This window comes from Elephas maximus, chromosome 3, assembly GCF_024166365.1.
Source record: "Elephas maximus indicus isolate mEleMax1 chromosome 3, mEleMax1 primary haplotype, whole genome shotgun sequence".
Classification (NCBI taxonomy): Eukaryota; Metazoa; Chordata; class Mammalia; order Proboscidea; family Elephantidae; genus Elephas; species Elephas maximus.
Window position 1 is genome coordinate 31388178 of NC_064821.1, and position 27508 is coordinate 31415685.

At 54.9% G+C, this 27508-nt stretch overlaps 4 protein-coding genes across 8 annotated transcripts; 1 reads left to right on the forward strand and 3 right to left on the reverse strand.

The window, feature by feature from the left end:
• Positions 1-1792: 1792 nt before the first annotated feature.
• MAN2B1 (mannosidase alpha class 2B member 1) lies at positions 1793-16408 on the reverse strand. Of its 2 annotated transcripts, none has more exons than XM_049877028.1 (24): positions 16208-16408; positions 14943-15045; positions 14598-14771; positions 14042-14235; positions 13274-13406; positions 12884-13029; positions 12279-12395; positions 9870-9952; positions 9664-9784; positions 9501-9579; positions 9205-9314; positions 8935-9042; positions 8436-8552; positions 7381-7557; positions 6134-6231; positions 5932-6049; positions 4662-4780; positions 4473-4574; positions 4205-4292; positions 3923-4003; positions 3259-3501; positions 2717-2872; positions 2525-2627; positions 1793-2027 (listed from the first exon to the last, which is right to left on the reverse strand). In XM_049877028.1, exons 1-24 carry the CDS (start codon positions 16367-16369, stop codon positions 1894-1896), a joined length of 3066 nt encoding a protein of 1021 aa, XP_049732985.1. In that variant the 5' UTR covers positions 16370-16408; the 3' UTR covers positions 1793-1893. The 2 variants fall into 2 exon arrangements, with proteins under 2 accessions (XP_049732985.1, XP_049732984.1); XM_049877027.1 differs by having other exon boundaries at positions 9870-9955.
• A 789-nt stretch (positions 16409-17197) lies between these two features.
• On the reverse strand, positions 17198-18743 carry WDR83OS (WD repeat domain 83 opposite strand). Its single transcript, XM_049877034.1, has 4 exons — positions 18538-18743; positions 18316-18421; positions 17689-17786; positions 17198-17583 (listed from the first exon to the last, which is right to left on the reverse strand). Exons 1-4 carry the CDS (start codon positions 18585-18587, stop codon positions 17517-17519), a joined length of 321 nt encoding a protein of 106 aa, XP_049732991.1. The 5' UTR covers positions 18588-18743; the 3' UTR covers positions 17198-17516.
• Positions 18638-23369, forward strand: WDR83 (WD repeat domain 83). 2 transcript variants are annotated; one of them, XM_049877033.1, is made up of 9 exons: positions 18640-19062; positions 19144-19264; positions 19346-19451; positions 19661-19709; positions 19794-19920; positions 21534-21601; positions 21697-21805; positions 21889-22003; positions 23072-23369. In XM_049877033.1, exons 1-9 carry the CDS (start codon positions 18960-18962, stop codon positions 23219-23221), a joined length of 948 nt encoding a protein of 315 aa, XP_049732990.1. In that variant the 5' UTR covers positions 18640-18959; the 3' UTR covers positions 23222-23369. The 2 variants fall into 2 exon arrangements, 1 of the variants encoding a protein (XP_049732990.1); XR_007516472.1 differs by lacking the exon at positions 21889-22003 and adding an exon at positions 22059-22164 and having other exon boundaries at positions 18638-19062; positions 21534-21852; positions 23072-23154.
• On the reverse strand, positions 23166-27255 carry DHPS (deoxyhypusine synthase). Of its 3 annotated transcripts, none has more exons than XM_049877032.1 (9): positions 26849-27255; positions 26098-26262; positions 25758-25879; positions 25582-25678; positions 25415-25501; positions 24857-24962; positions 24681-24784; positions 23548-23636; positions 23166-23470 (listed from the first exon to the last, which is right to left on the reverse strand). In XM_049877032.1, the coding sequence occupies exons 1-9, from the start codon at positions 27053-27055 to the stop codon at positions 23257-23259; spliced, it is 1191 nt and encodes a 396-aa protein (XP_049732989.1). In that variant the 5' UTR covers positions 27056-27255; the 3' UTR covers positions 23166-23256. The 3 variants fall into 3 exon arrangements, with proteins under 3 accessions (XP_049732989.1, XP_049732987.1, XP_049732988.1); XM_049877030.1 differs by having other exon boundaries at positions 23264-23470; positions 23548-23673; positions 26849-27251; XM_049877031.1 differs by lacking the exons at positions 25582-25678; positions 25758-25879 and having other exon boundaries at positions 23264-23470; positions 23548-23673; positions 26849-27254.
• Between the last annotated feature and the right edge of the window lie 253 nt (positions 27256-27508).

Here is a 27508-nt window from a genome sequence, read left to right on the forward strand (position 1 = left end):
AGAAATATTTTCAGGATGCACATTGGCGATGGGGCCGTGCCAGACCATAGCTCTGTCTGGGCCATCTCCTCAGACTTCTTTGTCCATCTGTTATGGGTTGAATTGTGTCCTCCAAAAATATGTGTTGTAAATCCTAACCCCTATACCTGTGGTTAGAAGCCCTGGTGGCACAGTGGTTAAGAGTTTGGCTGCTAACCAGCCACTCCTTGGAAACCCTATGGGGCAGTTCTACTCTGTCCTATAGGGTCGCTATGAGTAGGAATCAACTTGAAAGCAGTGGATTTGGTTTTGGGAGGGTATTCCTGTGGTTATAATCCCATTTGGGAATGGGTTTTCTTTGTTATGTGTGTGTCTTAAGTCAATCTCCTTTGAGATATAAAAACAGCAGACAAGGCACAGAAGAAGCAGAGATGGGAGTAGTTGTCACACCTCATGAATATCATCAAGAAACCACGGAAATAGAGCTGAAAAGAGACGAGGATTTTCCCCTAGAGCCAACAGAGAGAAAGCCTTCCCTTAGAGCTGGTGCCCTAAATTCAGACTTCTACCCTCCTAACTTGTGAGATAATAAATATCTGTTTGTTAAAGCCACCCACTTTTCGTATTTCTGTTATAGCACCACTAGAAAACTAAGACACCAGCCCAGGCCGATCCTTGATACTAGAGGGAAACTCAGGAATGTTTTTATGGAGCACCTGATACCAGGCCCCACATGGTGTAGCAGATGGGTACAGGGAGCCCTTTGGGCCTCACTAGCTGGCCCAGGTGGTCCCTCCCTCAAGAGAGAGAGTTAGAAAACATTTCAGGCCCCATCTAGCAATGGGGGCCCCATGCAGGACTATAGTAGGGGGTCTTTAGAACATTTTCAGGGGTGCTTCCAAAGACTGGCCCCCCATGCAAACCACAGCTGGGTAGCTGGCCCTTAGAAGAGAGGCTTAGACAATTTTTCAGGTGCATATGGTGACCGGGCTCCACATGGCACCTTGGGGGACCTGGGGCACCCTTGTCAGGCCACCCTATTTGTCCTGGGAGGTCCCGTTCCAAAGCATGACTTTATAAATTTCCAGGAGGTGCATCTAAACACTGATCAGCACGTGGCCCGCAGGCAGAGCTGCATGAGTCTCCACGAGCCTTCAAGGGACTGGCACAAGCCTGCACCAACTGATGAAGTCAGTTCCTTCTGACTCTAAGCCTCAAGCTTAATCCCAACATCTCCTTCCTCCAAAGCGGACTCTAGAACTACTAGAAGCCCAGGAAGTGCAAACTCTCTGCCTCTGTCTCCTGGGAGGTCTGTAGCTCCAGCCCACCTGTCCAAGGGCTCCCTTTGGGACTTGCCTCTTATACCATGTGCTTCACCAGAACTTCCCAGATTCCTCACCCTCAGGGCTCAGCCACCAAAGCCAGGCCAGGGGAAACCCAAGGTGTGTTGGGTTCTGTGGGCTCCACGGTCCAGCACAGGGGTACCCTCTGTGGCTTCTCCAGGCAGCTCCACCAGGGTCTGAATGGATAGAGGAGGAAGCAGCAGGTAGGGGAAGGAGGGGTAGGTGAGGAAGGAGTGATAGGCAGGGAAGGAGTGGTAGGCGGGGAATGAGTGGTAGGAAGGGAATGAGGGGTAGGCGGAGAATGAGGGATAGGAGGAATGTGAGGGGTGAGTGTCTGGTAGGAGGATTCAACCCAGCAAGGAGCCTCCCTGCATGCCTTGGGTAGGGCCAGCTAGTGGATGCTGACTTTTTCTGGATCTATCTCCCTCATCCCCCACCCCTCAAACAACCACACTCAGTCACGCCTCAAAGTGGGTCCTGGTGGTGGCATTTTAATGACTTTTCTTTGGCAGCAGCAGCAGCAACAGAAAAAAAGGCGAGCATCCCCACCCATGGTGGAGGGGACTCAGGCTCACAAGGGGGCATCCGAGTGGGTGTAGATAGCCTCCTTCCATTCGACTGAGGCCAAGAAGGTGCGGATTTCCATGGGCTGTAGCGTGATGGCAGCGGGGTCCAGCAAGGAGGGCGTGGTTTGGGTTGGAAGGCCTGGGTGCAAGGAAAGAGGAGTGAGGGGGCACAGACTTTCCTCTGCCTCATACCACCATGCTCCCTGCTCTAGGCCCGGGCAGGGCCGTAAACCCTCAATCAGTCCACAGGGCCTCACCCCATGACCCTTAAGTGGCTTCCCAGGGCCGGGATATCATCTCCAAATCCACAAATGTCTGGCCAGTATCGTCACACCCTCGAGCCCCACCCCTGGGATCATTAAGCTTACCCCATGCATGATGGACACCACCGCAGACCCCTGTATTATGCTCCTGGAACTGGACACTCAATCCAGATTCCCAAATCTTGTTCTTGGTCCTGAGCCCCATTCCCAAACCATCCATACCCTTTGCTAGTTTGCTAGACTCACTTCAGACCCTTTAGCTCGGAACCTGGATCTGGACACCACCCAAGACCCTCAAGTTCTGTTCTGGGTCCTGGTCAACATTCCCACGCCTCACACACCATCCCAGCTCCCTTCCTAGCCCGGCCCCCACCTGTGCTGGGTGTCCACCGGAGCCGGGAGGCGAGGTCCCGAGCCTGATTGGCCGCCAGCGTGGTCTCTTGCAGGTGGGTGATGGTGAAAGTGGAAAACAGGTTCTGCGGGCAGTGCATGGGCCGGCTGAATGGGAGCAAAGCAAGGTTTCCCCTCTCCCCTTCTTTCTAGTCTCCTTTCCACCTGTGCTCACCCTCAAGTCCAAGGTCACGGGGGAGCTTAGATTGCCAACTGTGTCCTCTCCAACAGCGAACTGGTGCTCCAAACGCAGCAGCAGGGTCTCTGGGCCCCAGCGGGCCAGTGTGAGCAGGTGCACTGTGGGCGGCAGCTCCTGGTGCAGCCCGGAGAACTGGGGGCAAGGACCCAGCAGGGCTCAATCAGAAGGGGCGGGGCTTACAGTTGTCAGGAGGTGGGGCTGGGCAGGGCCGAGCCTGGGTTGGTGAGTGGGCAAGGGGGGGGTGACACTGAAGAGGAATGGGGCGGGGCCAAGGTGAGGCAGTTGAGGGGGGTGAAGGGGCATGAGTCAGACTGGGTAAAACCCAGTCAAGGTGGAATGGGACTGGGCCTGGACCACCCGGGGGCAGGGCTGAGCAGACAGGGTGGGGACCAGCTGATGGCCTCCCCTGACCATCTAGAGGCGGGAAAGATGGGTTCCGGCTGAACCTAGGAAAACTTGCTACCTACCCGCAGGCTTCATTCCAGTCCTTCCTATCCGCGGACCCAGCTGCCCCTCACCTGAGTGCGCGGGGCAGCCCCCAAGCGATAGGGGGCGCCACCTCCCAGGGCCAGCACTATCTGCGGGGCCAGGACTTCCTTTTCCGCCAGCAGCCGGTGCCCAGCAGCAGCGGTCCTGGCTGTGTCCAGTAGCAGGAGGTGGCGCCCTCGCACCCACAGCCCTGGCCCCCAACCGTCCAGGCCCGCCTCCAGCAGTGGCTCCCCTACTCCACGTGCATCATCTTTCAGCAGCCTTCGGTGCACCTGGGGTGAGAGTGGCCAGGAGAGGGTGAGGGTCCGGTGGGTGTCCCTGGGCCAGAAATTGGGTAAGGGCTCCTGGGAGAGCCTGGGTTAAGAGAAATTAAAGGGTGAGGGGAACAGATGAGAATGAAGGCAGGGGTCTGGTAGGGAACCCCAGCAGGAGGAGGAAAGTAAGCATCTAACAGGGCAGCCTGGATAGGACAAGTCAGGGCCTGGAGAGCAGCCCTGGGTAGGGATTGGGTAAAAACATGGAGGAAAAGTCTTGAATAGGGATAGGGTCCTCAGCTTAGTAGGGACTACAACCCACAGGGCACACCTAGCAAAGAACTGGGGCAGAAACAGGCTTCCAGGTCCAGCAGGGGCTGGGAACTGAGTGAAGGCCTCGTGGGAAGACCCTGGCTTGGAAGAGCTGTGACCCACTCACCATGAGCTCCAGGGAGCCATCACTGAGGCTGCTGCCCCCCTGGGAACGGTCAGTCAGCACTGTGAGCTGCATGTTTCCATCCTGGGGGGTGAGAGGTCAGGGTGAGGGGCAGCCTGCAAACTAGCCCCTGCGGGCGGGCACAGGCAGGTCCGAGAGGGGGTGGTAGCGACTGCCCAGGACAGTTGGTGATGCTGAGAGTGAGGCGTGATTCCTTCTCTGGAGAAGTGTGTCAGGAAGAGTTAGGGAGAGGCAGACTAGGGCTGGGTGGGGGGTAGAGAGTACCGTAATATAAATGCGGCTGTTGACCGGGTAGTAATTTCCCGCCACTGGCTCAGTCTGGCTCAACTCCCAGGTGGGCCGATAATTTCGCCTAGGGAGGGGTGTGGTTTAGTCAGGCCTGGGGTCTAGCTCTCCTTCCCCTGCTCACCTCCTCCTCACCCCCCCCATCCTTTCCTCCCATACTCTTATCATCAGCAAATGTCCCCACCACCCCTGGGTCCCAATACACCACAGACCACTCTGTGCCCTCAGTGTCCCTAGCTACCCCCACCTCCTCTCCAGGATCTCCCGGCCGTTGCTGTCTGTGTAGAAGCGTCCATCTGTCTCCAATGTTGTGTCAAAGCGACTGATGACCTCCTTCCCCCAGCCATCGCTGCACCCGATGGGGACACAGGGTTGTGAGCCTCACATAAGCCCACCCTGGCCTTGGTCCCACCCCCATAGCAGTCAGGACACTTACCCCACGGGTATTGGCCCCACTGTCCACTCCAGCTCCAGGTGCCTCTGTCCAGGGTACAGGCGAACCACCTGGGAACACCAGGCTGAGAAGTTCTGGTGCACCTCCTGCACCAAGGCCGTCTGCGGGCACATGGGGAGGGGAGGTGGAGTGCAAGTGTGAACCCACACCTGAGCAGAGATGAACCCTACAAATGGCCTACAACAGGTTCAACCACACTAATGGAGAGCATGGGAACCCGACCTGCCTAATCATGGCTACATAATTTTTGAGTGTGGCATATGTGTTTGTTGACCACCACTGCCCCCATCTCTGCTCTTTTCACAATAATAGGAGTCTAGCTTGGCACATGGCTACATGGAGTAGACCATATTTCCCAGTAGCCCCTGAAGCTATGAGTAGCTGTGTGACCACAGTCTGCCCAATGCAAAGTGATTAAAGTATATGAACAGCTCTCCTTGACTCTTGCCCTCTCCCACTGGCTCAATGCAGCTGTGATGTTTGGAACTTGAGCAGCCATCTTAGATCATGAGGTGGAACTGAATGTTGAAGAAGGCAGAGCAACAAGATAGAAGGGGCCTGGGTGACTGTGGAGCTGCCTCACCTGGCTTGGACTGCTGAGTTAGACTTTATATTAGAGGAAAAGAACAGTTAATTTGGATAACTCTGTTACAACAGGCAAAAGTATACCCTAATACAGTGACCCAGGTATGTACACGCTCACTTCAAGGGGAGGCGAGGAAATGTTGAACACAGGCCCCAGGAAACCCCCTATACACTTGTGGAGTATGCTGTCTTCCCAGCCAGATGTACCCTCAGATATGCACCCTAAGTGAGACTTGCCAAGTGTGAATGCTCAAATACCCACCCCAGATATGAACCCCTCGTACCACATATGCTTGGTGAACTCCAAACAGCTGCACCTGGCCCTCCCCGTTTGTGGACCAAGTGGGAACACCCTGCCCTCAATTTCCAAAAAAAAAAAAAAAAAAGCTAAGTATAATCCTGACACCCACAGCAGGTACGGGTGCCTTCAGTATGTGCTTCCTCAGGCACACACAGACATGAAGACCAGCCCATGGGAGAACCCTCAAATATTACCCTCAGGTCTTCACCCCTTTATCTGATGGAGACATGAATCCTTCCCCCCATCTTACCCTACCCATACATGCAGTTTACCCTCCCTCCCAGGCTTCCTCACACTCAACACCTAGTTACAGAGCTCCCACCACTCTCAGCCCCACCTGCCCACTCATCATTCCTGCCTGCAGACCTTCACCAGGCGAGTCTCAGCCCAGCGTCTCACAGGCAGTGGTTCTGGTTGATTGGGTCTGAAGATGTAGGCACCTGAGACCTGGGGGCTTAAGTAGTCGCCTGTACTGGCGTTGTACCTAAAGCCAAGGTAGGCAAGAGTCAGGTAAGGGGCCCCAGGGCTCCACTCACATCCCTTCCCTGACCTGGTGATCCTTCCTCACCAGAAGAAGGCCTGGCGAACAGGCAGTAGGAGGTTCTGGTCCAGGTTCTCAATCTTCATCAAGAGTCCTGTGTCAGGGTTGAATGAAGCCCGGATGTGCTGGGCAGAGAAGGTGGACAGATGTCAGTGACCATCACTTCAGCCAAGAGCAGCCCTGTCCTTCCCAGGGCTCAGGACAAAACCCTAGAGTCATCCCTATCTCCTCCCTCACTTCTCACACCTGAGCCTATTAGCAAATCCTAACAGCTCACCTTACCCTGAATCTGACCAGTTCTTACCACCTCCATGCCTTCCCTAGTCAGAGCTGCCACCATCACAAGCTGGGACTAGTAGGGTGGCCTCCTCCCTCATCTCCCAGCTTCCTCCCCCTACCTCTAGTCTGTTCCCTACCCCCACAGCAACCAGAGGGCAAATCCTAAATCCCATCATGGCCCTCCTCTGCCTGGGACCAGGGCGGACTCTGCACCAGACACAGGAGCCTCAGTGCCTAGGACCCAGGAAACTTTAGGAGTTCACAGAAATGTTTTAATTTTAATTATTTTCAGAATCAGAAAAAACTTGAATATATTAAAAACGAATATATAATAATGAATCCAGTATGGATTATATTCATCTTTATACCAATGCCATCAAAAAGTATAATTTTAATATTCTTTTATGGAGGAATGGTCCCACAAAGGCCAAAGTCCTAGGTCCACAGAAGTCTTAAAGGAGCCCTATCAAGACCCCCCTGTGGTTCCTTCTCTATAAAACCCAAAGTCCTCCCCTCACCCCTTAAGGCCCTGCCCTCCTCTCCTCCCATCACCACCCCACACTCTGCTTCAGCCTTGCTGAGTTCCTTGGGATTCTTTAAACACCAAAACCCTTCTGCCTCAGGGCTTTTGTGTCTGCCCATCCCTGCCAGGATCCCTCTTCCTCCATATAGCCACATGGCTCACTCCCTCACTTCCCTAAGCATTGCCCTCAACCATCACCTTCTCAGGAAGGCCTTCCCCGCACCCCACCTGAAAATACAAATGCCCCCCCCAACCATCCACTCTGACACATCCATTGAGTATCACTTACCCATGCTCACACTGGGTCCTCACAGCAGCCTCAGGAGAGGTCACCCACTTGAGGACACACAATGGTGGGAGTGATGGCACTATACCATGAACCCAGGACCTTTCAACCCAGAGTTCACCTGGTTCACCATGACACCTCAAATTTATCATGGGGCCAAAGAAGGGGATTTGAATGGGGTCTCACCTCATTTTGTATGACCAGGACACGCGACCAGGGCCTGGGTCGATAGGTGTGGGCCTTGGGGGTCCGTTTAGGCACCCGGGACACTGAGTAGGTGCTGAAGCCCAGGGCAGGCACTGAGGCAGAGAAGAGCAGCTCTGGGGGGTGCTCCTGACTGTTTGAGCCTGGAAGTATCACCACCTCAGGTAATGAGGAGGGAACCCAAGTCAAGAGGCTGTGAGTATACGTACATGGGGGGGCTCAGTGGAGGGGCCAAATTCAAGGAGGGGTAGGATTCCTGGGATGGGGAGAAGACATTTAGGTGGAGCAGGGGCATCAGAAATTCTGAGGAAAAGATTGCACAGGAGATTCATCCACAAGATAGAAAAAAGCCACTGGGAGGACCTAGCCTGCAGGGAGGGGGAAAAAGTGAGAGAGGAAGTTGAGGAGAAGAGATCTATGAGCAAGGAGAGTGAGGGAAAGATTGATTCTTAGAGGAAGAGATGTGTGGGGGACTGTAGGGGGGGTGACCCCATGTGTGTTAGAGTAGAACTATGCTCCATAGGGTTTTCAATGGCTGATCCTTTTTTGCCCGGAAGTAGATTAACAGGCCTTTCTTCTGATGTGCCTCTGGGTAGACTCGAACCTCCAACCTTTTGGTTAGCACCGGTTATGTTTGCCATTTGCACTACAGGGAGTCAGGGTCAATTCAACAGCAATTAGTTTAACTGATGCGTGGGGGTATCCATCTGGGATGAAGGATTATAAATAGGAAAGATTTCCATGAGAAGAAGATATTCAAAAGGCGGAGATATTCATGGGCAGTGGGGAGATGTTCCCAAGGGGATATCGAGCAGTGAGGGAGATATTAGAGGGGTGAGAGTATTCATGAGGGGGAGGTACCCAAGGGAGGGAAGTGTTTATGGTGGGGCAGTAGAAGGCATCATATTGGAGGGAGAGAGATATTCATGGAAGGGAGGTGTCCGTGGTAGAAGAGCAGTCCATGGAGAGGTGTTCAAGGGGGTAGATAATCATGGAGGGAGGTATTCATGGGTGGAATATTCGTCCAAGGGGCTCACTTCGCTCGGCACAGTCGTGCCATTGGGGTCTCTCACTGAGAAAACGCCTCCGCGCACCGGCAGCCGTACCATCCAATTTACCTTCCGCCCCAGGGGGTTATAAATGGTGACCTGGAACTGGGGTGAGAGGGTCTGGGTGGGAATAGGTCACCGCAAGCATTCTCCAAACCCACCCACCATGACAGGCAGTGTGCCTGTGCGATCCCACTGCGGTCGGGGCCATCCAGGCAGAGGGCCCATGTGTTACACGAGATCCTCAGTCTGGTCGGGTCCTGCCCCATCTTGACTGTGCCCCACGTGATACTGCCCATGTGTGCTTCTACAAGAACAATTCCATAACCGCCCTCAGAAGAGGGTAAGCCCAAGCCCCGCCTCCTCTTCATCCCGCCCCGACTGAACCAGTGTTCTGCCCCTTTTGTCCGCTCTTGGCCCGGACCACGGGATCTGCTCTTCCACCCCTCCGGCCCCGCCCACCCGCCCCGCCTCCAGGAGGGCTCACGCGCGCCGCCGTCTGGCTGAGCGGACAGACGCTGACGTTGAGTTCGCGGCAGTATGTGAAGTTCTCCTTGGAGCCGCTGAGCAGCGCCAGAGCGTTGCTCAGGAGCACCTGAGGGGGAACGTAAAATGGGCGGGTCCACTCTGAATGCCCGCCCCTCCCAGCCACAGACCCTTGCTTCCTTCCTGGCTCCACCCATTCCTCTCTGCCCCTCCCCTTCCAGGCCCCACCCCCGCCTAGCTGCACCCCGCCCCTTCTGGCCCTGCCGCACACCTCACAGGGTCCCCAGCCCTCAGCAAGCTGGAATGCGTAGTCGTCAGCCACGTGCTGCCGGGAAGTGCCACTGACAGCGTCGTGGTGCTGGAGCACGGCCACCGCTTCCCCTATGGGTGGGACACTGAGCCTGGCGGGACCTTCACAGGACACCGCACCGACCTCAGGAAGACACCGAAGGTCCGGTGCAATTGGGAACAGTTCTTAGGAATTTTAAAGGAGGGACTCAAGGAGGGACTGAATGACAGGTCTAGCCCCAGTCCCACCCCTCGTCCCCTAGTTGGCCCGACACCTACTGAGGGGCATACTGTCTCCCGAGCCATAGGGTCCCACGTTGGCCGCAGGTCCCGCCAGTGCCTCCAGCTGCTTGCATACCTGGTAGGCAAGGGTGCGTTGAAGTGGCCAAGCCTGCCTGGTACCACCCCTGGGCCACACCCCTCAAGCCAGGTGCCCACCGACCTGCAGGAAGTTGTAGCTGAGGCGCTCGTAGCGTTTGAGGGCCGGCCGGCTGGAGAAGTAGCCGGTCCAGAACTGGTGGGGGCCGTCAGCGTAAGGGAAGAAGTCATCCTGTTTCACCGACCTGCGGGGATGGGGCACTGAGAACAGGGTCATGGCCCATGGGGCATCCCAAAGTCCCCCCAGACTCTTGGCCCCCCTCCAAATACCAAGTCAGGTTGGCCTTGTTCAGCTCTCGGAGATAACAGGCTGGGGTGGAATAGAGAACATGGACTCGGCTCCCACTGGCCTGCTGCTGGGGAAAGAAGTGATGAGGCCTCCTGGAGTCTGTGTCTTCCCAGAGGGCACACAGGTGTGCACATTCACACATCAAATGTTCTTACTGCACATTTTGAGTGCAAACTAAATGCCAAGTGTGAAAATGAACATTTGGCCAAGCCAAATATTAGCATCCTTGAATTTCAGGGGTGCAACAATAAACCTGAAATTTTACTAAGCTTTTACAAATGATTTCCATTTTATTACTAAAAATCTCAGTGGAAAAATTGTGACATTATTAAAAAAAACAAGCCCATTGCCATCAAGTTAATTCCAACTCATGGTGAACACATGCATTAGAGCAAAACTGTTCTACAGGGTTTTCTTGGACATTATAGTACAAGAATAATCCTTCTTCAGGAATAATTATTTTCTACCAAATGTCACAATTTTTATAATGAATGAGGCTCACTTTCACTCCAGAGGAAGGTAACAGGACTTAGGGCAGTTTTGGTGAAATGGCAGTGCAGGGAGTGAGGGGGAGGTGAAGTCATGGAGATTGGACAGGTAGACAACTATGAGGATGAGGTCGATGGGAAGGGACATCTTAAATGGGAGTGATGAGACAAGTTTCTTTGCTGACAGGACCACAGTGTGGTGCGATGGACCACTTTTGTGTGACCTTTCTTGCCATGGTCTTGTAATTCCCACCCAAGTGATTGGGTGGGACTGTGCAAATAGGGTAATTGTGGCCCACCAAGGGGATTGATCAGTTTTGCCATCGCGCTAGCCTTGAAATGAGTCATCCCAGAGGTGGGGAAGAGAGGATCCCACCACAACCAAGGAAGGAGAGCCAAAAGCAGAACGTGTCTTTTGGAGCCAGGTTCCCTGTGCTGAAAAGCTCCTGGAACCAGGAAGCTGAGAGAGAGAGAGCTGTATCACTGAAGATGTCAAGAAGTGATGGCAGCAGAGACCAGCAGCAGAAGACAGTATTGTGGGTTTCCTGGTCCAGAGTGAGAAAGCTAAGTGACGTTGGGCAGGAGACTTGATGGAGAGTAGGGTGCCCCCGGGCACTTGGTGGAGCTAGGTTTGCTGATCCATGGAGCTAGAACTGAACGTCTTCTAGCAGAGGCTCACTGGCTGAGTGGAGTGACTCTAGGCACTTATCGGCAGAGCTAAAAGCGCTTTGTAACACTTGCCTACGCAGGGCAGAGGCCAAAGGCAGGGAGAGGCCTATCTGCCAACACAGCTGGGAAGAGGCTGTCCTGACGAAGGAATTGTATCCTGAGTGTTCCTGAACCTAAATTGTAACCTGTTACTTCCCTAATAAACCCCATAATTGTGAGTACTGTCTGAGTTCTGGGTGGCCACTTCAATGAATTATCGAACCCAGCAGAGAAGTAGAGAGTGCTGTGGGAGGGACAGTTGGTGTCGGAATTGGTAAAGATGGTGGAGAGAGGAGGCATGTCTGACCTCCATCTCATAGAAATCAGCCTTGGGCTGTTGATCTCAATTCTCCTTCCCTCTCGTGAAGTTAGAGGAGGTGAGATGCCGCCTGAACACAGTTTTTACACACAGTCACAGGCTGCTTACGGGAGCTGCACCAACATATCCTGGTAAGTAAAATAATGCCCCCCCATAAAAAAAAAAAAACCAAACCTGTTGCCACCGAGTCGATTCCTACTCATAGTGACCCTACAGAACAGGGCAGAACTGCCCCATAGAGTTTCCAAGGAACGCCTAGTGGACTCGAACTGCTTCCCTTTTTGGTTAGCAGCCATACCTCTTAACCACTACGCCACCAGCGTTTTTTCCCTCCATAAATGTCCTAATTCCCAGAACCTATGAGTATGTTAGGTTACGTGGCAAAACAGAAGTAAAGTTGCAGATGGAATTAAGGCTGCTAATCAGCTAATATTCAGATAGGGAGATTATCCTGGATTATCCTGGTAGACCCAGTGTAATCACAAAGGTCTTTAAAAGTGGAAGAGGAAAATAGAAGAGGTGAAAGGACCTGAGAGAAGATGTGACAACAGAGCAGGATCAGAGAGATGTTGTGTTGCTGGCTTTGAAGATGGAGGAAGGGGCCACCTGCCAAGGAATGCAGGCAGCCTTTAGCAGCTGATAAAGAAACAGATTCTCTCCTAGAGTCTCCAGAAAGAAAGGCAACCCTGTTGACACCTTGATTTTAGCCCACTGAGAACTGTGTTGGACTTCTGACCTACAGAACTAATAAATTTCTGTTATTTTAGGCCATAAGTGTGTGATCATTTTTTACAGAACCAATAGCTATGACTCGACACACAGAGAAGCAAACACACATGTGCACACAGGTACCACGCACGGGTAGGCATGCTGACCTGGGCGTTGACCAGTTGGATGAGCTTGTCAAGGTTCTTGAACCACATGTTGGCGTTCTCATAGTGGAAGTCTGAGCCCATGGTCATTATAGTGTGGTTGGTGCGGTAGTGCCGGCCCTGCAGTTGGGATAGGGGACTCCTCAGGTCAGGGTGTCCTGTATATACATGTGATCAAGAGTGGATGATAATAGGAGAAACAGTGTGCAGGGGGCCAGGGAATATACGGGAACTCTGTACTTTCTGTACAATTTTTCTGTAAACCTAAAACTGCTCTAAAAAATAAAGCCTATGGCATGTGGGAACATAGGGATGCACACATAAAATAGCCAATGGTTGTTCATGAGTTCCCTTGGGCCAACGACACAGATGAGGGCACCCCGGCACTGTGCCAGGCCATTTCATGGTCATGGGGAATGTGTGCAGTGGGGAAGGGGTCTGCATGCTCTGATCAGGAAGGCACCCAAATCTGGGAGGAAGACATGGTGGTGGTGAATGGGATGTTACTGTCCTCACAGGGTTTTGAGGAGGTATTAGGAAATGCTGGGCCATGGGAAGGGCCCTGAATTATCTACACCAGTCCTGTAGGATCGGGACACTGGAGTTACCTGAGCAGCAGCCAACTCCAGGAAGTATTTGACCAGCTTGTCGGCATTGTACTCAGGGCTATAGGGGTTGTCCACCACGGGCTTGTCATCACACAGCATGTCCCAGCACAGATCCTTTGGTGGGTTGTACATATTGGGGAGCACACCTGCAGGCCACACCAGGGTCAGGGGGTGGCCAAGCATCCTAGACCTGCCCTAGGGTCAAAGCCTGCCATCCCCCACCCAGGCTGCAGAATTTGTGAGCCCCAGTACAAAATGAAAAGGCTCTTGTTCATAAACTACTGCGAATTTCAAGACAGTGACAGCAGAGCATTAAATCACGTGCAAGGCCCTCTGAGTCCAGGGACCACATCAGTCACACACCCATGAGGTCAGCTGCCACCTGCTCACCAGTGAAGAGGTCGGCAGCCGGGGGCTTCAGACTGGCGCTGGCACGCCACACCTGCTCCATCTCCAGCATCTCCTCCCGAATCGCCTTGTCTTGATAATCCAGGCGCCCAAAGAAGAAGCCATCGAAGCCCATCTGGGGGGGTCACAGCACAGGAGAGGGCAGTCTGAATCAGTGCCCACCTCTCTCACCACCAAGTGAGCCCACACCCAGCTTGGGAGCAGGTCTGAAACTAGGGAGGCTTCCAGCACATTTCCAAGCTTGGGGAAGACTCAGAACCACCACAGGAGAGCAGGGAGGGAGCAGGAACCCACCTCCACCTTCCCCTTGGGAAAGGGAGCTTGGTCACAGTGGAGAGGGGCAAGGCCTGACTCAAGATGACCATCCCTCTTTCCCAGCCTAAAGACAGATAGGTTACAGCACGGAAATGGGGTAGGGTTAGGGTACAGGTAACGAAGCCAGTTTAAAAGCAAGGCGGACTGCCACCAAGCTTGAGAATTCGGCATCATAGCAAGTGAGGTGGGGCCAGAGTGTGACAACTGACGGCTCAGGAGATGGGTCGAAGCCATCTGGAGCCAGGTCAGCTTGGGGCTGAGTCATAGCAGGGCTTGCACCAGAGTGGGAAGGGACTGGGATTCACAGCTCAGCCAAAGGGCAGGGCCTCAAGGGGCCGGGGGCACGGTCTGGTCAGTGTGGGATGAGAGAAATGGTGGGTTTGAGTGGCTGTGGGAGAGATCAAAGCAAGTGAGAGGGAAGATTCAAGACAGCACCTGCGCAAAGAGTGAGGCCTGCTCACGCGAGTGGCCAAAAGGGTCAATGTGCCAGGCCACATGGGGGCGCCCATCAATGCCAAACGTGTCCTCTAGGAAGCGTAGCCCAAGCGTCATCTGGTCGATGATGGCGCCATAGTGGGTGGACGCTTCGTCATTCATCACCCAGCCACCATTGGCAAACTCCAGGCGCCCTGTGCCAGGAAGGACACAGTGAGGGTCAGCAGTCAGAGCCAGGAGTGGGGCCAGGGTAGGTGATGCTGGAGATGAGAGGACCTGCCCACATGCCTAGGCCTGGAAAAAGAGAGGTCACCCCCAGGCCGGTGTAGCCAGATCTGGGCCAGAGGGCCCTTGTGTGGCAGGCTTCCCACAGGATCAACTGGAGATGGGGCCTTGGAGGATCCATAGGAGTTCAACAGATAAAGGGAGACTGGAGACATGTGGAACCACATGCACACACAGCCTGCACTTGGCATGATAAAATCTCAGAAGCCAGAGTGGCAGAAACAGAAGCTGGTTGCAGCTTCCTCGTTTCACTTCCTGAGGGCAGGCTCACCCTGGCGCACCAGATCCCGCACAACTTCCTGCTTTGCTTTTGTCTGCTGGTACCACCATCGGGCGAAGAAGGCGATCTCCACATAGATGAAGCGGCGGGTGGGATTAGCCAACAGGGAGGAGACTACTGAGTCCAGGATGTACTGCACACCTGCTCGCTGGATGTCATTGTGGACTATGGGCACATGGATCAGGCAGTCAGGGCAAGAAGGGCAAGGAGGACTTTCCTGGACACAGAAGCCCAGGCTGGGCATTGCCCCACCCCAATGTCCAGGGCCCACAGGGCATGTGAGGTGCTCAGAGGGGCTATGGGAGTCCCTGGGTCCCATCTCCACCCTTTACTCACTGCCGTAAAAGTACTGGTCCACTGTCTTGAGCCAGCCCACGTCATCGTGTGTGTGGGCCACCAAGTGCACGTTGAGCATGTCCGGCTGCACCTTGGGGCATGTCTGCACAAGGACCGCAAACACACACACACACACCATGTCAGAGGCATGATGGGGAAAGGGTACAAAATAAGCCTTGATCTACCAGGCAAATGACTCGGAGGTGGAGAGCCTGTGACCTGAGCCCAACTGTGTGCAGAGGAGGCCAGGCCCCTCTCAGAAAGGACACACTCAGACTTGCCTCCCCAGTACAACTCTCATTCACACAACTCCACAGAACAGCTCTCACTCACACCCTGGGAAAAGAGCAGTATTAGTTAAAAAAAAAAAAAAAAAAATTACGTGGATTCTCATTGACCCCATATGTTTCAGAGTAGAAATGCACTCCATAGGGTTTTCTTTCAGAAATAAATCACCAAACCTTTCTTCTGCGAGGTGCCTCTGAGTGGACTCAAGCCTCCATCTTTTGGTTAGCAGCTGAGTGCTCAACCATTTTCACAACCCCGGGACTCCATAACTAACATTAGTAAAATGTTTATTAAGCATTTGCAAATACTAGACAGCCACCCTGGGAGGTGAGTGCAAAATTATCCCCAGTTTACAGATGAGGAAACTGAGGTTCAGAGAGGTGATGTAACCTGCCCACAGTCATGCAACCAGGAAGCAGAGGAGCCAGGAAGAAAAGGGAACTCCAGGCAGGCTGACTCCAGAGTCCCAGTTCTCAACCAGTCTCTCTCCTCCCCCCACCACACACACACACACACACACCCCTGCTCACACCTCCAATCACACAGTTATGTGAATGCGAAGTTCAGACAAGCCCACAGGCAGATGAGTCCAGTCAAAGCCAGCCTCATCCTCAGAGGCGCAGTAAAACCTCTCTGACACAAGGCACGCATTCAGACTACACTGTCGTATTAGCTACCATTCCCTCCAAAACAAACCAAACCCGTTGTCTATGAGTCGATTTCGACTCATAGCGACCCTACAGGACAGCGTAGAACTGCCCCACAGAGTTTCCAAGGAGCGCCTGGTGTATTCGAACTGCCGACCTTTTGATTAGCAGCCACTACGCCACCAGAGTTTCCAACCATCAGGGTTTCCAACCCATTCCCTAAAAAAAAAAAAAAAAAAGGCACCCACAAAACAAGCCCACTCACAACTCCGGACCGTTCTCGGGTTTTCACTCCGGCTCCTGTACATTTCCGCCACGGGCCCCACTCACCTCGTAACGCGCGGCCCGAGCGCCAAGCACCACCAGCAACAAAAAAAAGAGGAAGGCGAGAGACGGGAGCAGCGGCCGCGGCGCGAAAGAGCTCGTCCAGGGCCCAACCGCGCGCCGGCCGCTGCCAGCGCGGTCCCCTGCGGCCCGCGCGTCCGCACCCATAGCTCAGCTGCCACTGTTGCCTCCTCCTGGGTCTCCCAACCCGGCTCAGGCTAAGCAAAAGCCCCGCCCCAGAACCTGGCCTGGCCAATCGGCGTCGGCGTGGGCGGAGCTAGGGCGCAGACTGGCCCATCACAAGTCTACTAAGGCTGTAGCCTGGGGCTGCACTCGGGCGATAGGCTCAGAGTCTGGCAGCGCTAGACGTGTTTAGCTCTTGAGAAGCCGGTTTCGACTGAGAAGCCGGCTCTAAGGGGCCTCAGAAGTGACCCTTTGTCCTCATGGGGACAGAGGTCTCACACTTTGTTACGAGTGTCGTTTGCCGGGGGGGTGTGTGTCTGTGTGCATGTAGAGGTGTCCCATCTACTCTCAGGGCTGGGGTCCTGGAGGGACCCAGCTTGGCTAGCAATGGGGGTTGATGGGGGTTGGGCATCTGGTAAAGAAACTGCCCTGCCCTTGGAGTGCTGGGGATGGGGGGCACCAAGCCTGGATGGGAGGGCTGCCTGGAGGTCCTCTGGTGTCTAATCTCTGCCCCTGGAGTGAAGCCTAACTGGTAGGGGAAGATTCTTCCTAATTCCTGATGGTCTATCCAGGTTACAGGCATTATCCCATTAATCTGATAAGAAAACCAAAGCCCAGATTCCTCAGGTCAGCAGGCCTATCTGCTGAGTTGCTGAGAGCAGGGGTCACTGTCCTATACCTGACATCTGACTTGTGAAATAAGTAAACCACCTGAAAGCCCCAAACTGGGGCTTCCATCCCAGGCTAGAGGCCTTCCCCCACTGAGAGGGGCACCCCCAATGGCACAGAAGGAGACAAGTTGCAAAGGAAGGCTAGAGTGAAAAACTTTATTAGCTGATTTCAACGCAAAAAGAAGTGGAAGTGCCTAGAAACACAGACAGCACTTCCACCAGCAGCAGGCAGGGTGAGGGAAGAGGGCACAGGTGTAAGCCTAGGATGTTCCCCTTGTACCCTAGCAGAGGCGGGGCCCAGGGAAAGGGCCAGGTTCCTCCCATTCAGCTGAGAGCCCTGAGACCACCTCACCCAAGGAAGCCCCAGACAACAGGTGAGGGCAGGAGGCTGACCAGCCAAAGGCCAGGCCTGGGAGAAGATGAATAGAGGGGGTCCAGGATGTGACCCCTCTAGACTGGCATCACCAAGGGGGCGTCATGGGCTGAGGGTTCTGTAGATAGGACATCACCACGGCAGAAATGGACAGCCTGAGACGGGAGAGAGATGTCAGTTAGGGTCCAGGACGAGTAGGCCTGGGTCCCTCCTTCCCCTACTCAGAGTCAGAGTCCCTTTCCTTCTAGGCCTTCACTCACATGAAGCTACTCATCATCTGCTTGGTATCCTCCGAGCTCCGGGAATTGGCGAAGCTGATGAAGGAGCAGTAGACAGCGACCCAAGCACACCACTTCAGCTGGGGAGGAGTAAGTGGATGGGAGGGGTAAGTGAATGCATGGGTTAGGTCTGTGAAAGGCACACCAGTGAGCCCCTCAAGCCTCAGGCTCAGTGCCAGCCACAGTCCCCAGCACCGGTTCGAACCCACTGATTCCATCTGGTGCAGCTCAGGCCTTGTCCCCAGAAGTCCCTCAGGTCCCGTCCCCTCATAGCCAGGTACCCGATCCTACTCCCTGACCCCACGACGTCCTCTCAGACTCGAGACACCTGGCGCTTGCCGTGCTCCCGAAGATAAGGACCCCGCCCTTTTGCCACAAGCCCCCTCCAAGTTGCTTCAAAGCCTGCCCCACTCTCTGACTCTACCTCCTACCTAACCATTCCGGCCCCGCCCCCTGGCTTCACCTATGGTCCTGGCTTTCCTGACCGGCGCCATCCCAGCTAAATTCAGATCCTGATTTGCCCCTAGCGGGAGTACCCTGGTCTCTGGCCAAGCTCAAGCCCTACCCTTTCAATACTGGTCTTTCGCTGCGGTTTACAAGGACACCAACCTTCAGCATGAGGCCGCACATGCTGAAGATCATGCCGAGTAGGTTCATATAGTCTGGCGTCGGGTCGTCCAAGGCCGGGTTACACTCGCTCGGCGGAGGCTTGTACCTGCAGCAGGCTCAAGGGTCAGATCGTCCAAGTCCCGCCCCCAGAACGGACGAGTCCCTGGACCCCCACCCACATCGACAACTCAAGCTTCGTCGCCATGACTTCGGAGACCTTACCTCAGCACTTTGTTCGGCCTCCGTGGGTCCGACATACTGTTCGCGGACATAGCTAGCGGAAAGCCAGGACGCGCCTCTTCCGCTGGGCAGTTGCAGCTTCCGGCGTGGAAATGGGGGTGGCTTTTTGGGTAACACCGCAGCCCTCTGCTTCCGTTCCTCGCGGCGGGGGCCGGGGCTCCCCCAAAGGGGCACCAGAAGAGGCCAGAAGTGTCCTTGAAAACGGGAGGTGGGAGGAAAACCCTGAAAGCGGGTTTCGATATTCCCAACACTATGCCCCAAAAGACGAAATTTTGAACCTGGAAGTGAGAAACAGGAAGTAGGCCGTGGGGCACAATAATAAGGTTACACCCAAGCGTGGGCTGGAGGGATCGGAAACCTAGGTAGAGATTAGTATTAAGGAGCGAGGAGGGGATCTCGGAACAATGGCATTCCCTGAGCCAAAGCCGCGGCCCCCGGAGCTGCCGCAGAAACGGGTGAAGACGCTGGACTGCGGGCAGGGGGCGGTGCGAGCCGTGCGGTTTAATGGTGAGCGCCTTCGTTCCGGATTCTCCCACTCCCCGCCTCCTGAGATCCGCGGCCATGTAACCCCTGCCTGGTGTTCCCCAGTGGATGGCAATTATTGCCTGACGTGCGGCAGCGACAAGACCCTGAAGCTGTGGAACCCGCTGCGAGGGACGCTACTGCGGACGTACAGCGGCCATGGCTACGAGGTGTTGGACGCGGCCGGGTGAGCCGAGGGCCAGACGGCATCGGAGCGCCGGGGCTGAAATCAGAGGTCGACGCTGATATTCCCTCCCTTCACCTCCAGCTCTTTTGACAACAGTAGTCTCTGCTCTGGAGGCGGAGACAAAGCCGTGGTGCTGTGGGACGTGGCGTCGGGGCAGGTCGTACGCAAATTCCGGGGCCACGCGGGGGTGAGTGCGAGAGAGAGCCTCATTAGAACATAGATGATGAGGGGAACAGCAGTAATGCCTGGTGACAGGGACACACACACACAGAAACCACCCTCCCGCCCCCCGTTCCCCCTAGTCTTTGCCATTGCTTTTACCTGCACCCGGAACCCTGCCTTTATCCCAATCCTCCAAAGCCCATCCCCCTCTGAGTGGCAGTTCCTGTTCCGCAGAAGGTGAATACCGTACAGTTTAACGAAGAGGCCACAGTGATCCTGTCTGGTGAGTCTGGGGCCTAGGCAGGGGGGCCTAGAGTGCCGTTGCCATTCTCCCAAACCTGACCGTACCTTCCTGATGGCCTCACAGGCTCTATCGATTCCAGCGTCCGCTGTTGGGACTGCCGCTCGAGGAAGCTTGAGCCAGTGCAGACACTAAATGAGGCCAGGGATGGCATATCCAGTGTGAAAGTGTCAGACCATGAAGTCCTGGCAGGGTGAGTGGAGCCACTGGGAAGCATAGCTGCCACTGCACTTAAAGACAATCAGTAAATCTCTCTTCCTCGCAGCTCACAGCAAAATCTGGCCCCTGCTGACCTCTCAGCTTTTATTCACTTGTGGGCCTCATTTCTCACAAATATGCCAAGCATCTCCCACCTCAGGGCCTCTTTCATTGCTCTTCCTCTGCCTGGTCTGCCCTTCTGTTACTTATTGAAAATGCATTTGAGCACCTATTATATGGCAGATACTTTCCCATTCATTGGAAATATAGCAAGGAACAAATTAGGGAGATTCCTGCCCCGAGAGGGTTGATATTCTATTTACAGGAAACAAGCAATTAAAAAAAAAAAATTCCCCATGCAGGGCCACCCAAGAGGGAATGCCATCCCCATCACAGTGGGAGTTTGGGCTCCCTGGCCTGTGTGGCTGATCCTATTCCCACAGGACTGCACATGCTGGCTCCTTCTCATCCTTCAAGTCCCAGTTCCGATGTCACCTCCTCAGGGTGACCTTCCTAGATCACCCTTGATCAATGCCAGCTCTCTGATGGCAGAAACTGTGCCTGGATTGGTCACATGTCCCAAGGTCCCTCACAGAGCCTGGCCCAGAGGAGATGCTCGTACATGTTTGAATCATCCGAACAAATATTCCTGATGGCCTTGTGAGGAACTGGCTGTGTCTATTTCCCCATTACGGGAGGAGGACACTGCATTCAGACAGCCAGGTGCCATGGGAGCCCTGGCCCCACTTTTGCTGTGATCTGCCTGATCTAGCCTTCCACACTGGGCGCTGGGAATGTGGCTGAGAAGGAGACAGACCTGATTCCTGCCCTCTGAGAGCTTCTCTAGTGGGGCAGACAATCAGTAAATAAATGATTGCCAGTACTGTAATTCAAGCACAGATTTGAGAAAAGAGAAAGGATAGACTTGTCTGAGAAGTGAACTTGGGGTACCCTAGGTCATCAGGGAGGCAGGGAAGGCTGTGTAAAGGCTGACACTTGAAAGATGAGGAGAAGCTACCCAGGGGGAGATCTGATAGAACAGCAAGTACAAAAGCCCCAAAGCGGGGAGGGGCATTTTGGGGGCAGGAGGTGAGAATGGGGGTTGTCAGTGGCAGGCTTGTACAGCGTCTGAGGGGCCACAGGAAGAATTTGGATGTTTTTCTGAGAGTAACGGAATCCATATTTGTCTGAGAGAGGGATTGGCACCTAGTGACTGTACTTTCAAAAGTGCTCCCTCTGGCGGCTGTGAGGAGGAGACTACAAGTATTGAGGGTGGACACAGGGAGACCAGGGAGGTCAGATTCAGGAGGTACTTTGAAGAAAGAGCTATAGAGTGCAGGAAAAGGAGAATCCAGAAGGACTCCAAGGGTTTGGCCTAAAAAACTGGGAAGAGACTACCAATCTCAGAAAGGAATGGAATAGGGCTGATGGGTCTGAGTCTCAAAGCCTCAGAATTGCACTCATGAATTCATTTCAGTGCGTTTTTCCATGGCATTGAGGGGTGCACGGGAAGAGTGAGCCCAGCCTTGCCTTCAGGACTCTGGGTTGGGGAGGAGATGGGTCAGGGAAACCCAGGCCACCTCCAGCTGGATCCACCACATCCTGCAGCTCCGTGGACGGCCGAGTGAGGCGTTATGACCTGAGGATGGGGCATCTCTTCTCAGACTACGTGGGCAGTGAGTATGGCCCCAGGGCTGTGGGGCAGGCAGGGCAGATGGGGGCAGGGAAGGGGGTCCCTCCCCTCCACCTGCCAGCCCTCCCTTCCCACCAGGCCCTATCACCTGCATCTGCTTCAGCCGGGATGGCCAGTGCACCCTGGTGTCCAGCCTGGACTCCACACTGCGGCTTCTGGACAAAGACACAGGGGAGCTGCTGGGCGAGTGAGTCCTCACGGTCATTGGGCTCCTTCCCCTCCACCCCTACTCTGGTGAGGCCTAGTTCCCCTGACCCTGCCCATCTGCAGGTACACAGGACATAAGAACCAGGAGTACAAGCTAGACTGCTGCTTGAGTGAGCGTGACACGCACGTGGTCAGCTGCTCTGAGGATGGGAAGGTGTTCTTTTGGGACCTGGTAGAGGTGAGCCCCCCCCCCCCCCGCCCAGACATTCTGTCCTTACCTTGCTCATTCCCAGGTCTGCAAAAAAGAATGGATATTAGAGCTGGGATCTTGAAGCACGAGGCAGGAAGGACATTCCAGGCACAGGGAAGTGTGTGCAAAGGCTTAGAGATGGAACACAGGTCAGTCAGGAAACAGGGGAACATCAGGGTGGCAAGATCCAGATCAGGCAGGGCCATGAGTGCCAGGCTGAAGAGCTAGGACAGACCCTTGGGTGAAAGAGGGCTGCAATTGCTTGGGAAACCTGAACTACATCTGAACAACACCATGGCTTCCAGCCCTGTCCTTGAAGAGTCCCAGGCTGATGGGCCAGGCAGGTGGGCACAGACCATCCCTGCTCAGTGGGCCAGGGCTGAGGAGCTTCAAGAAGGGCAACATTAGCCCTGGGGATTGGCCAGGGGGATTGACTCTTCCAAGAGGGTAAAAGGACCTGTGGAGGCCCTGGAGATTCAAGGGACCAGCTCTCACTATAGTGGAGAATGTAAATGTGCCACCTTCTCAAGGTCCCCACTTACATGAAGTCACCCTGCAGGAGAGGACACGTGGAGGGACATTGTTGGTGTGGAAAGAGGAATTGGGGTTTATTTGAGGAAGTGTACAACTTGTGCTGAGGCTGCAGGGTGCTGAGGGAGGGGAGGAGCACTGAGGCCCCAGAGGCTGGGAGCCTGGGTGGCAGCAGGGAAAAGGGAAAGCTGGAGCAAGGTAGGCTCAGAGCAGGGTGGTGGCCATGAAGGTGGACTGAATGGGCAGTCTCTGGACATGTTCTAAGGATGAGCCAACAGGACTGACTGGAAAGGGATGTGAGGTATAAGAGGAAGAGACTCCCACCATGTTTGGCCCAAGCACCTGGCTGGACAGAGCTACTGAGCTCAGTTTTAGACAGACTGGGTTTGTGTGTCTGGAAAGCAGCTAGGGTAGATGTCTAAAGTCAGGGGAGAGGTGACCAGACTTGGGAGCCAGACTGGGGGAGGGAGACGCTTGGGGAACTTGAGGGCCACCAATAACCACTCCCACTCCCTTGCCTCACAGGGTGCACTGGCGCTGGCCCTGCCTGTGGGATCTGGTGTGGTGCAGTCACTGGCCTTCCACCCCACCGAGCCCTGCCTGCTGACTGCCATGGGGGGCAGCATCCAGTGCTGGCGGGAAGAGGCCTATGAGGCTGAAAGTGGAGCAGGCTGAAGCTGGTGGACACCCCTCCAAGGACAGAGACAGACTCAGAACAAAGGCTGAGACCATTTATTTTGGACATAATGCTGACCATAGAGGGTAGGGGGCTGGGTTTTCAAACTAATAAATAGAGGCAGGGTGAGGCCTCCCTGGGGTGTCAGCTGCTTAGTCCTCATTCTTCTCAGGCATGAAGGCATCCACCTTCTGGGCAAAGGTTTCAGCCACAAGCAGGGGGAAGACCAGGGAAGCATCAGCAAAGACCTGTGAAGGGGACCCATGTGAGCCTCGGGCTCCATGGCCACGACCCCAGAGACCTGCACCCACCAGCCAACCCTCACCTTGACAGGTTGTGCATCCACCCGGATCTTGCCCCAAGAGACAGCTTCATCCGGCCGGGCACCAGAGTCGGAGCCATCAAACTCCTGGGCTGTGTTGATGTACACCACATAGTCAGCCCCATTCCGCTGCACGAAGGAGCAGGGCAGGAGTCAGCCCATCAGGAGACAGAGATGGGCACAGTGGCCAGAGAGAGCAGTGCAGAGAGATTCAGGAGGGAGTGGGCATGTGGCTGAGGGATGTGTTCCTGAGAAAGCCCTTAGCACCCCTCGCTGCAAGGTGAGAAACCTTTGCCTGAGCGGAAGTGAGGGGCCCCAGGGCTGGAGAGATGATGGGCATCATTTCCCCAGACCCACCTGGGACCTGGTGTGAACACTCCTCCCACCATCTGGCCAGCGGCAGCTGCCACCAATACTATCTCCAAAATACCTCCAAACCCAAACACTTCCCCCTCCACGCCTCCACTATGGCCCCACTGTCACCACTGCTGGCCTGGACCAGCTCAGTCACCTCCTGGTCTCCTGGCTCCACCCTTGCCCCTCGACAGTCTGTTCCCCCATGGCAGCCAGAGGGTCCCTGGGAAGACCTGAGCCTGAGCACGTCCCTCCTCTGCCCAGAACCCTCCAGGGCTTCCATCTCACTTAGCAAAAACCAGAATCTTCCCTGTAGCCCACGAGGCCTTGCATGACCTACCCCATCACTTCCCTGCTCTCATCTCCCCCAACTCTTCCCCCTACCAGCCTCCTAGCTGATAGACTTCAGGCTCTTAGAACCTTTGCATTGGCTGTACCCTCTGCCCGGAACTCCTTCCTGAGATAACCACATGATTTATGGGAGGCACCTCGTGTAAATCTTTGCTCCTGGGCCCCATTTCTCAGCAAGCCCTCCCTCAAACACCCTTTATTGACCACCACTTATTTCTCTTACCATACCATCACCCAGACTTATTTTTCTCCATAGCAGTTACTGCCACCTGACATATATGTCCCTTGGCTGCTGTCCCTGGACGCCAGGTATCCCTGCCTGTCTAGCCCACAGCTGTCTCCCCAGTGCATGGTACAAGGCCTAGCACACAAGCGTGTCTGTGCCACCCCCCAGCCTGCATCCTTTTACTGCTTCCCACGGGCCCACTCACCATGAGGTTGGCATTGGCAATGTGGTGTTTGATCAGGCCCCCGCCCAGGATGATCATTCCAGTGCGCTTGGCAAAGATGGCCTGGGTGTTGATGAGCCTCAGATCTGGGGAAAGAGGGGCTGTGGTCAGGCCTTGCGCCCAGCTGGTCCTCCCATGCTCCCTTCACAGGATCTCACCCTCAACAATGTCCAGGACGAGGCCAGGGTTCTTGTAGGAATGGAAGAAGATCATGTCACCCAGCGAGCCATCCGTGAGCGCTGGGCTCAACACAGGGATGTGGTTCTGTGGAGGGCAGGAGCTGGAGCTCAGGGCAGTGAGGGCAGCCTGGTCTCTGTCCCCAGTGCTCCCCTTCCTCTTGTCTGACTATGGGCACAGTGCTTAACTTCTCTGGGCCTCAGTTTCCTCAATTGTAAAATGAGGTAACAGCATCTCCCTCAGAGACATACATGAGATAACCCATACAAAATACTTAAGACAATGCCTACCACATAAAGAGTGACACGTCTTGTTATTTTTCAGACTGTTGGACCCTGTAGCCTTTGGAAGGGAGGTTGCTAAGTGCTGCCCCCAACAGCTCACCAAGACCCTACCTGGTAATTATGTGATCTCAGACAAAATACTTGTGTCTGAAGCTTCCCATCTGTATCATGAGTGTGAGAACTGACTCCTCAGGTGGCTGTGAAGGTGAAAGGCCTGGGAATTGGTTGCTGCCCTGCACCCACCCAGCCCCTCACCTTCTGGGCCCAGTAATACACCGACTCTGGATTGTTGATCTCCTTGCCAAGCCGGGCGATCATCTTGGACGGTGTCCACTTCACACCCTAGAAGGGGAAAGCTGCTTCAGCCTGCTCTTACCCTGATCCCCACCATGTCTACCCCCGAGACTGCCCTGGGGCCCCACCTCTGTGTTCTGCTCCAGCACCATCTGATCCAGAATGGGCATCACCCAGTCCTCAAACTTGCAGTAATTGTCATTGGGCACCAAAAGGTTCCCAATCCTGAAGGCAAGAGGGTGGCCATCAAGACCTGGACCTCTTGGCCCAGCACCCCTGCCCAGCATCACTCAGGGCTCCCCACCTGTTGATCCCATTCTCCCGGAGCTCCTTCCCCCTGAGGCTAAACTCGCCCAGGTACGTGGGTGCCAGGCACTTGATGAAATCCTCCTCCACGCCCCCTGCCGTGGTCACCAGGACATCCACCTACAGCCAGAAAACAGTAAGATTGGCCAGGAAGGTGGATTCTGTCATTCCCAGCAAGCTTAGAACCCCCAACCCTCAACTAACGACCCTTCGAGGGGAACTCGACTGCAAAACAAACTAGCTCCTTAAAACCAACCCGTTTCCCCATCTCACTTAAATAATCTTATTCTCCATGGAGACGTAGAACGGCCAAAGCCACAGCCCCACCGAGTCCCCACCATGTTGTGCTGTACAAGGTAGCGGATGGTCTCACGGATGCCTGAGCTGATGAGGTTGGACGTATAGCCCAGGAAAATAGTGCAGCCGGTGAGCGGGCGGCGGCTCTGGGTCAGGTCTGCATGCTGATCCTCCTCCTGTGACAGCGGCTCCAGCTTCTTCTCAATCTGAATGTAGGGGCCAGGTGAACAGAGCTCTGGCCCTAAGCACCAGCTCAAGGGTCCCATAAGGATTCCAGAGTCACACTCCCCGCCCCAGGCCCTGACTACTCAGGGATACAGGAATACTTTTACCTGGGTCCAATGAAAGCCCTCTGTGCAGGCCCCGACCCCTTCCCGCCTAGACCTTACCTCACAGATAAGGTTTCGCACCTTTCAGAAAGCAACCCCTTTGCAGACCTGGCCCTTTTCCAAGCTGATAAGTGCAAACCTAAATTCAGGGCCCGCTCTGACTTAGGCTCCTCCTCCATTCCCTCTCCTAACACTACCCTTTGCCCAAGCTCCGCCCAGTCCACGACACTTGGGCACTTTGCCTAAGCCCGTCCCCGACCTAAAATCAGGCCCCATCTTTTCCAGATACCAAACTTCCCCTACTGCGGGCCCGTCACAACAAAGAAATGCGCCCAAGGCAGGCCCCGCCTCTCTCCAGGTATTGGTCCACTCTACTGAAGGCCCGCCCCCTCCTAGGTACTGCACCGTTGTTATTGGAGGCCACGCTCCTCCCCACCACAGGAAGTCCCGCCCCAGCCCTCACCATGGCGTTGATTTGCTGTACCGCCCGCCCGAAGTTAGTGGCCTGGAAGCCGGTGGTGCCGAAGGCCTCCAGCAGCGCGCGGTAATCCACGCCGCGGTTGAAGTCATAGCCCCGGACCTGGGTACTCTCGGGCGGCAGCGCGGAGCTGTGCTTCAGCACGGCGGCCAGCGCCGCCGCGGGCGCCTTCCCTTCCGAGGGGCCCTCCATGCGCCTATAGACGCGCTCTCAAGCCAGAGGCGCACCCGGCCGGGCCTCCGATGGCGTCAAAACACTCGGCCCCAGCACGGGCGTCTCTACAGCAACGCAGGAAGTGGAGCACGAGCAGATGCCTGGAGAGAAGGGCCGGAACTTGCTCAGTCACATGATCCTCTTTGGCGGCTGGGAGTTCAGAGTGCAGCCATCTTTGCGAGGCTGTTCCGTAATACGGAAGCCTCGAGGAGCCTTTATTGTCTGTTTCGCTTGTTTTCAGCCTCTGATCAATGATGATTTCTACCTTTACTGCCGCCTGCTGGAGGCCCATCGCGTTGCGTTTCGCTTCCCCTGTCCATTTCTGTGCCCTCGAGGAGAGGATAGCTTCTTAAATGTCGCGCTTGGACGAATTTGGGTCACCAGGCAGAGTCGCCCTCGTCAAATGGGATAATGATCCTTAGTGTGCCCTCG

Coding starts and splice junctions, on each gene's coding strand:
- MAN2B1 (XM_049877027.1), bottom strand. CDS start 16,369: ATGGGTGCGGACGCGCGGGCCGCAGGGGACCGCGCTGGCAGCGGCCGG. Junction 13,030..13,273: donor GGCTGCCGACCTCTTCACTG/GTGAGCAGGTGG, acceptor TGTGGCCTGCAG/GTGTGCTCCCCAATATGTAC. Junction 9,580..9,663: donor TCAGCTACAACTTCCTGCAG/GTCGGTGGGCAC, acceptor CTTGCCTACCAG/GTATGCAAGCAGCTGGAGGC.
- WDR83OS (XM_049877034.1), bottom strand. CDS start 18,587: ATGTCCGCGAACAGTATGTCGGACCCACGGAGGCCGAACAAAGTGCTG. Junction 18,422..18,537: donor AGGCCGAACAAAGTGCTGAG/GTAAGGTCTCCG, acceptor AGCCTGCTGCAG/GTACAAGCCTCCGCCGAGCG. Junction 17,787..18,315: donor TGTGCGGCCTCATGCTGAAG/GTTGGTGTCCTT, acceptor ACTCCTCCCCAG/CTGAAGTGGTGTGCTTGGGT.
- WDR83 (XM_049877033.1), top strand. CDS start 18,960: ATGGCATTCCCTGAGCCAAAGCCGCGGCCCCCGGAGCTGCCGCAGAAA. Junction 19,265..19,345: donor GAGGTGTTGGACGCGGCCGG/GTGAGCCGAGGG, acceptor CTTCACCTCCAG/CTCTTTTGACAACAGTAGTC. Junction 21,602..21,696: donor CTTCTCAGACTACGTGGGCA/GTGAGTATGGCC, acceptor CCTTCCCACCAG/GCCCTATCACCTGCATCTGC.
- DHPS (XM_049877032.1), bottom strand. CDS start 27,055: ATGGAGGGCCCCTCGGAAGGGAAGGCGCCCGCGGCGGCGCTGGCCGCC. Junction 25,880..26,097: donor ACCTTGTACAGCACAACATG/GTGGGGACTCGG, acceptor TTCTGGCTGTAG/GTGGATGTCCTGGTGACCAC. Junction 23,637..24,680: donor TTGCCAATGCCAACCTCATG/GTGAGTGGGCCC, acceptor ACATCAACACAG/CCCAGGAGTTTGATGGCTCC.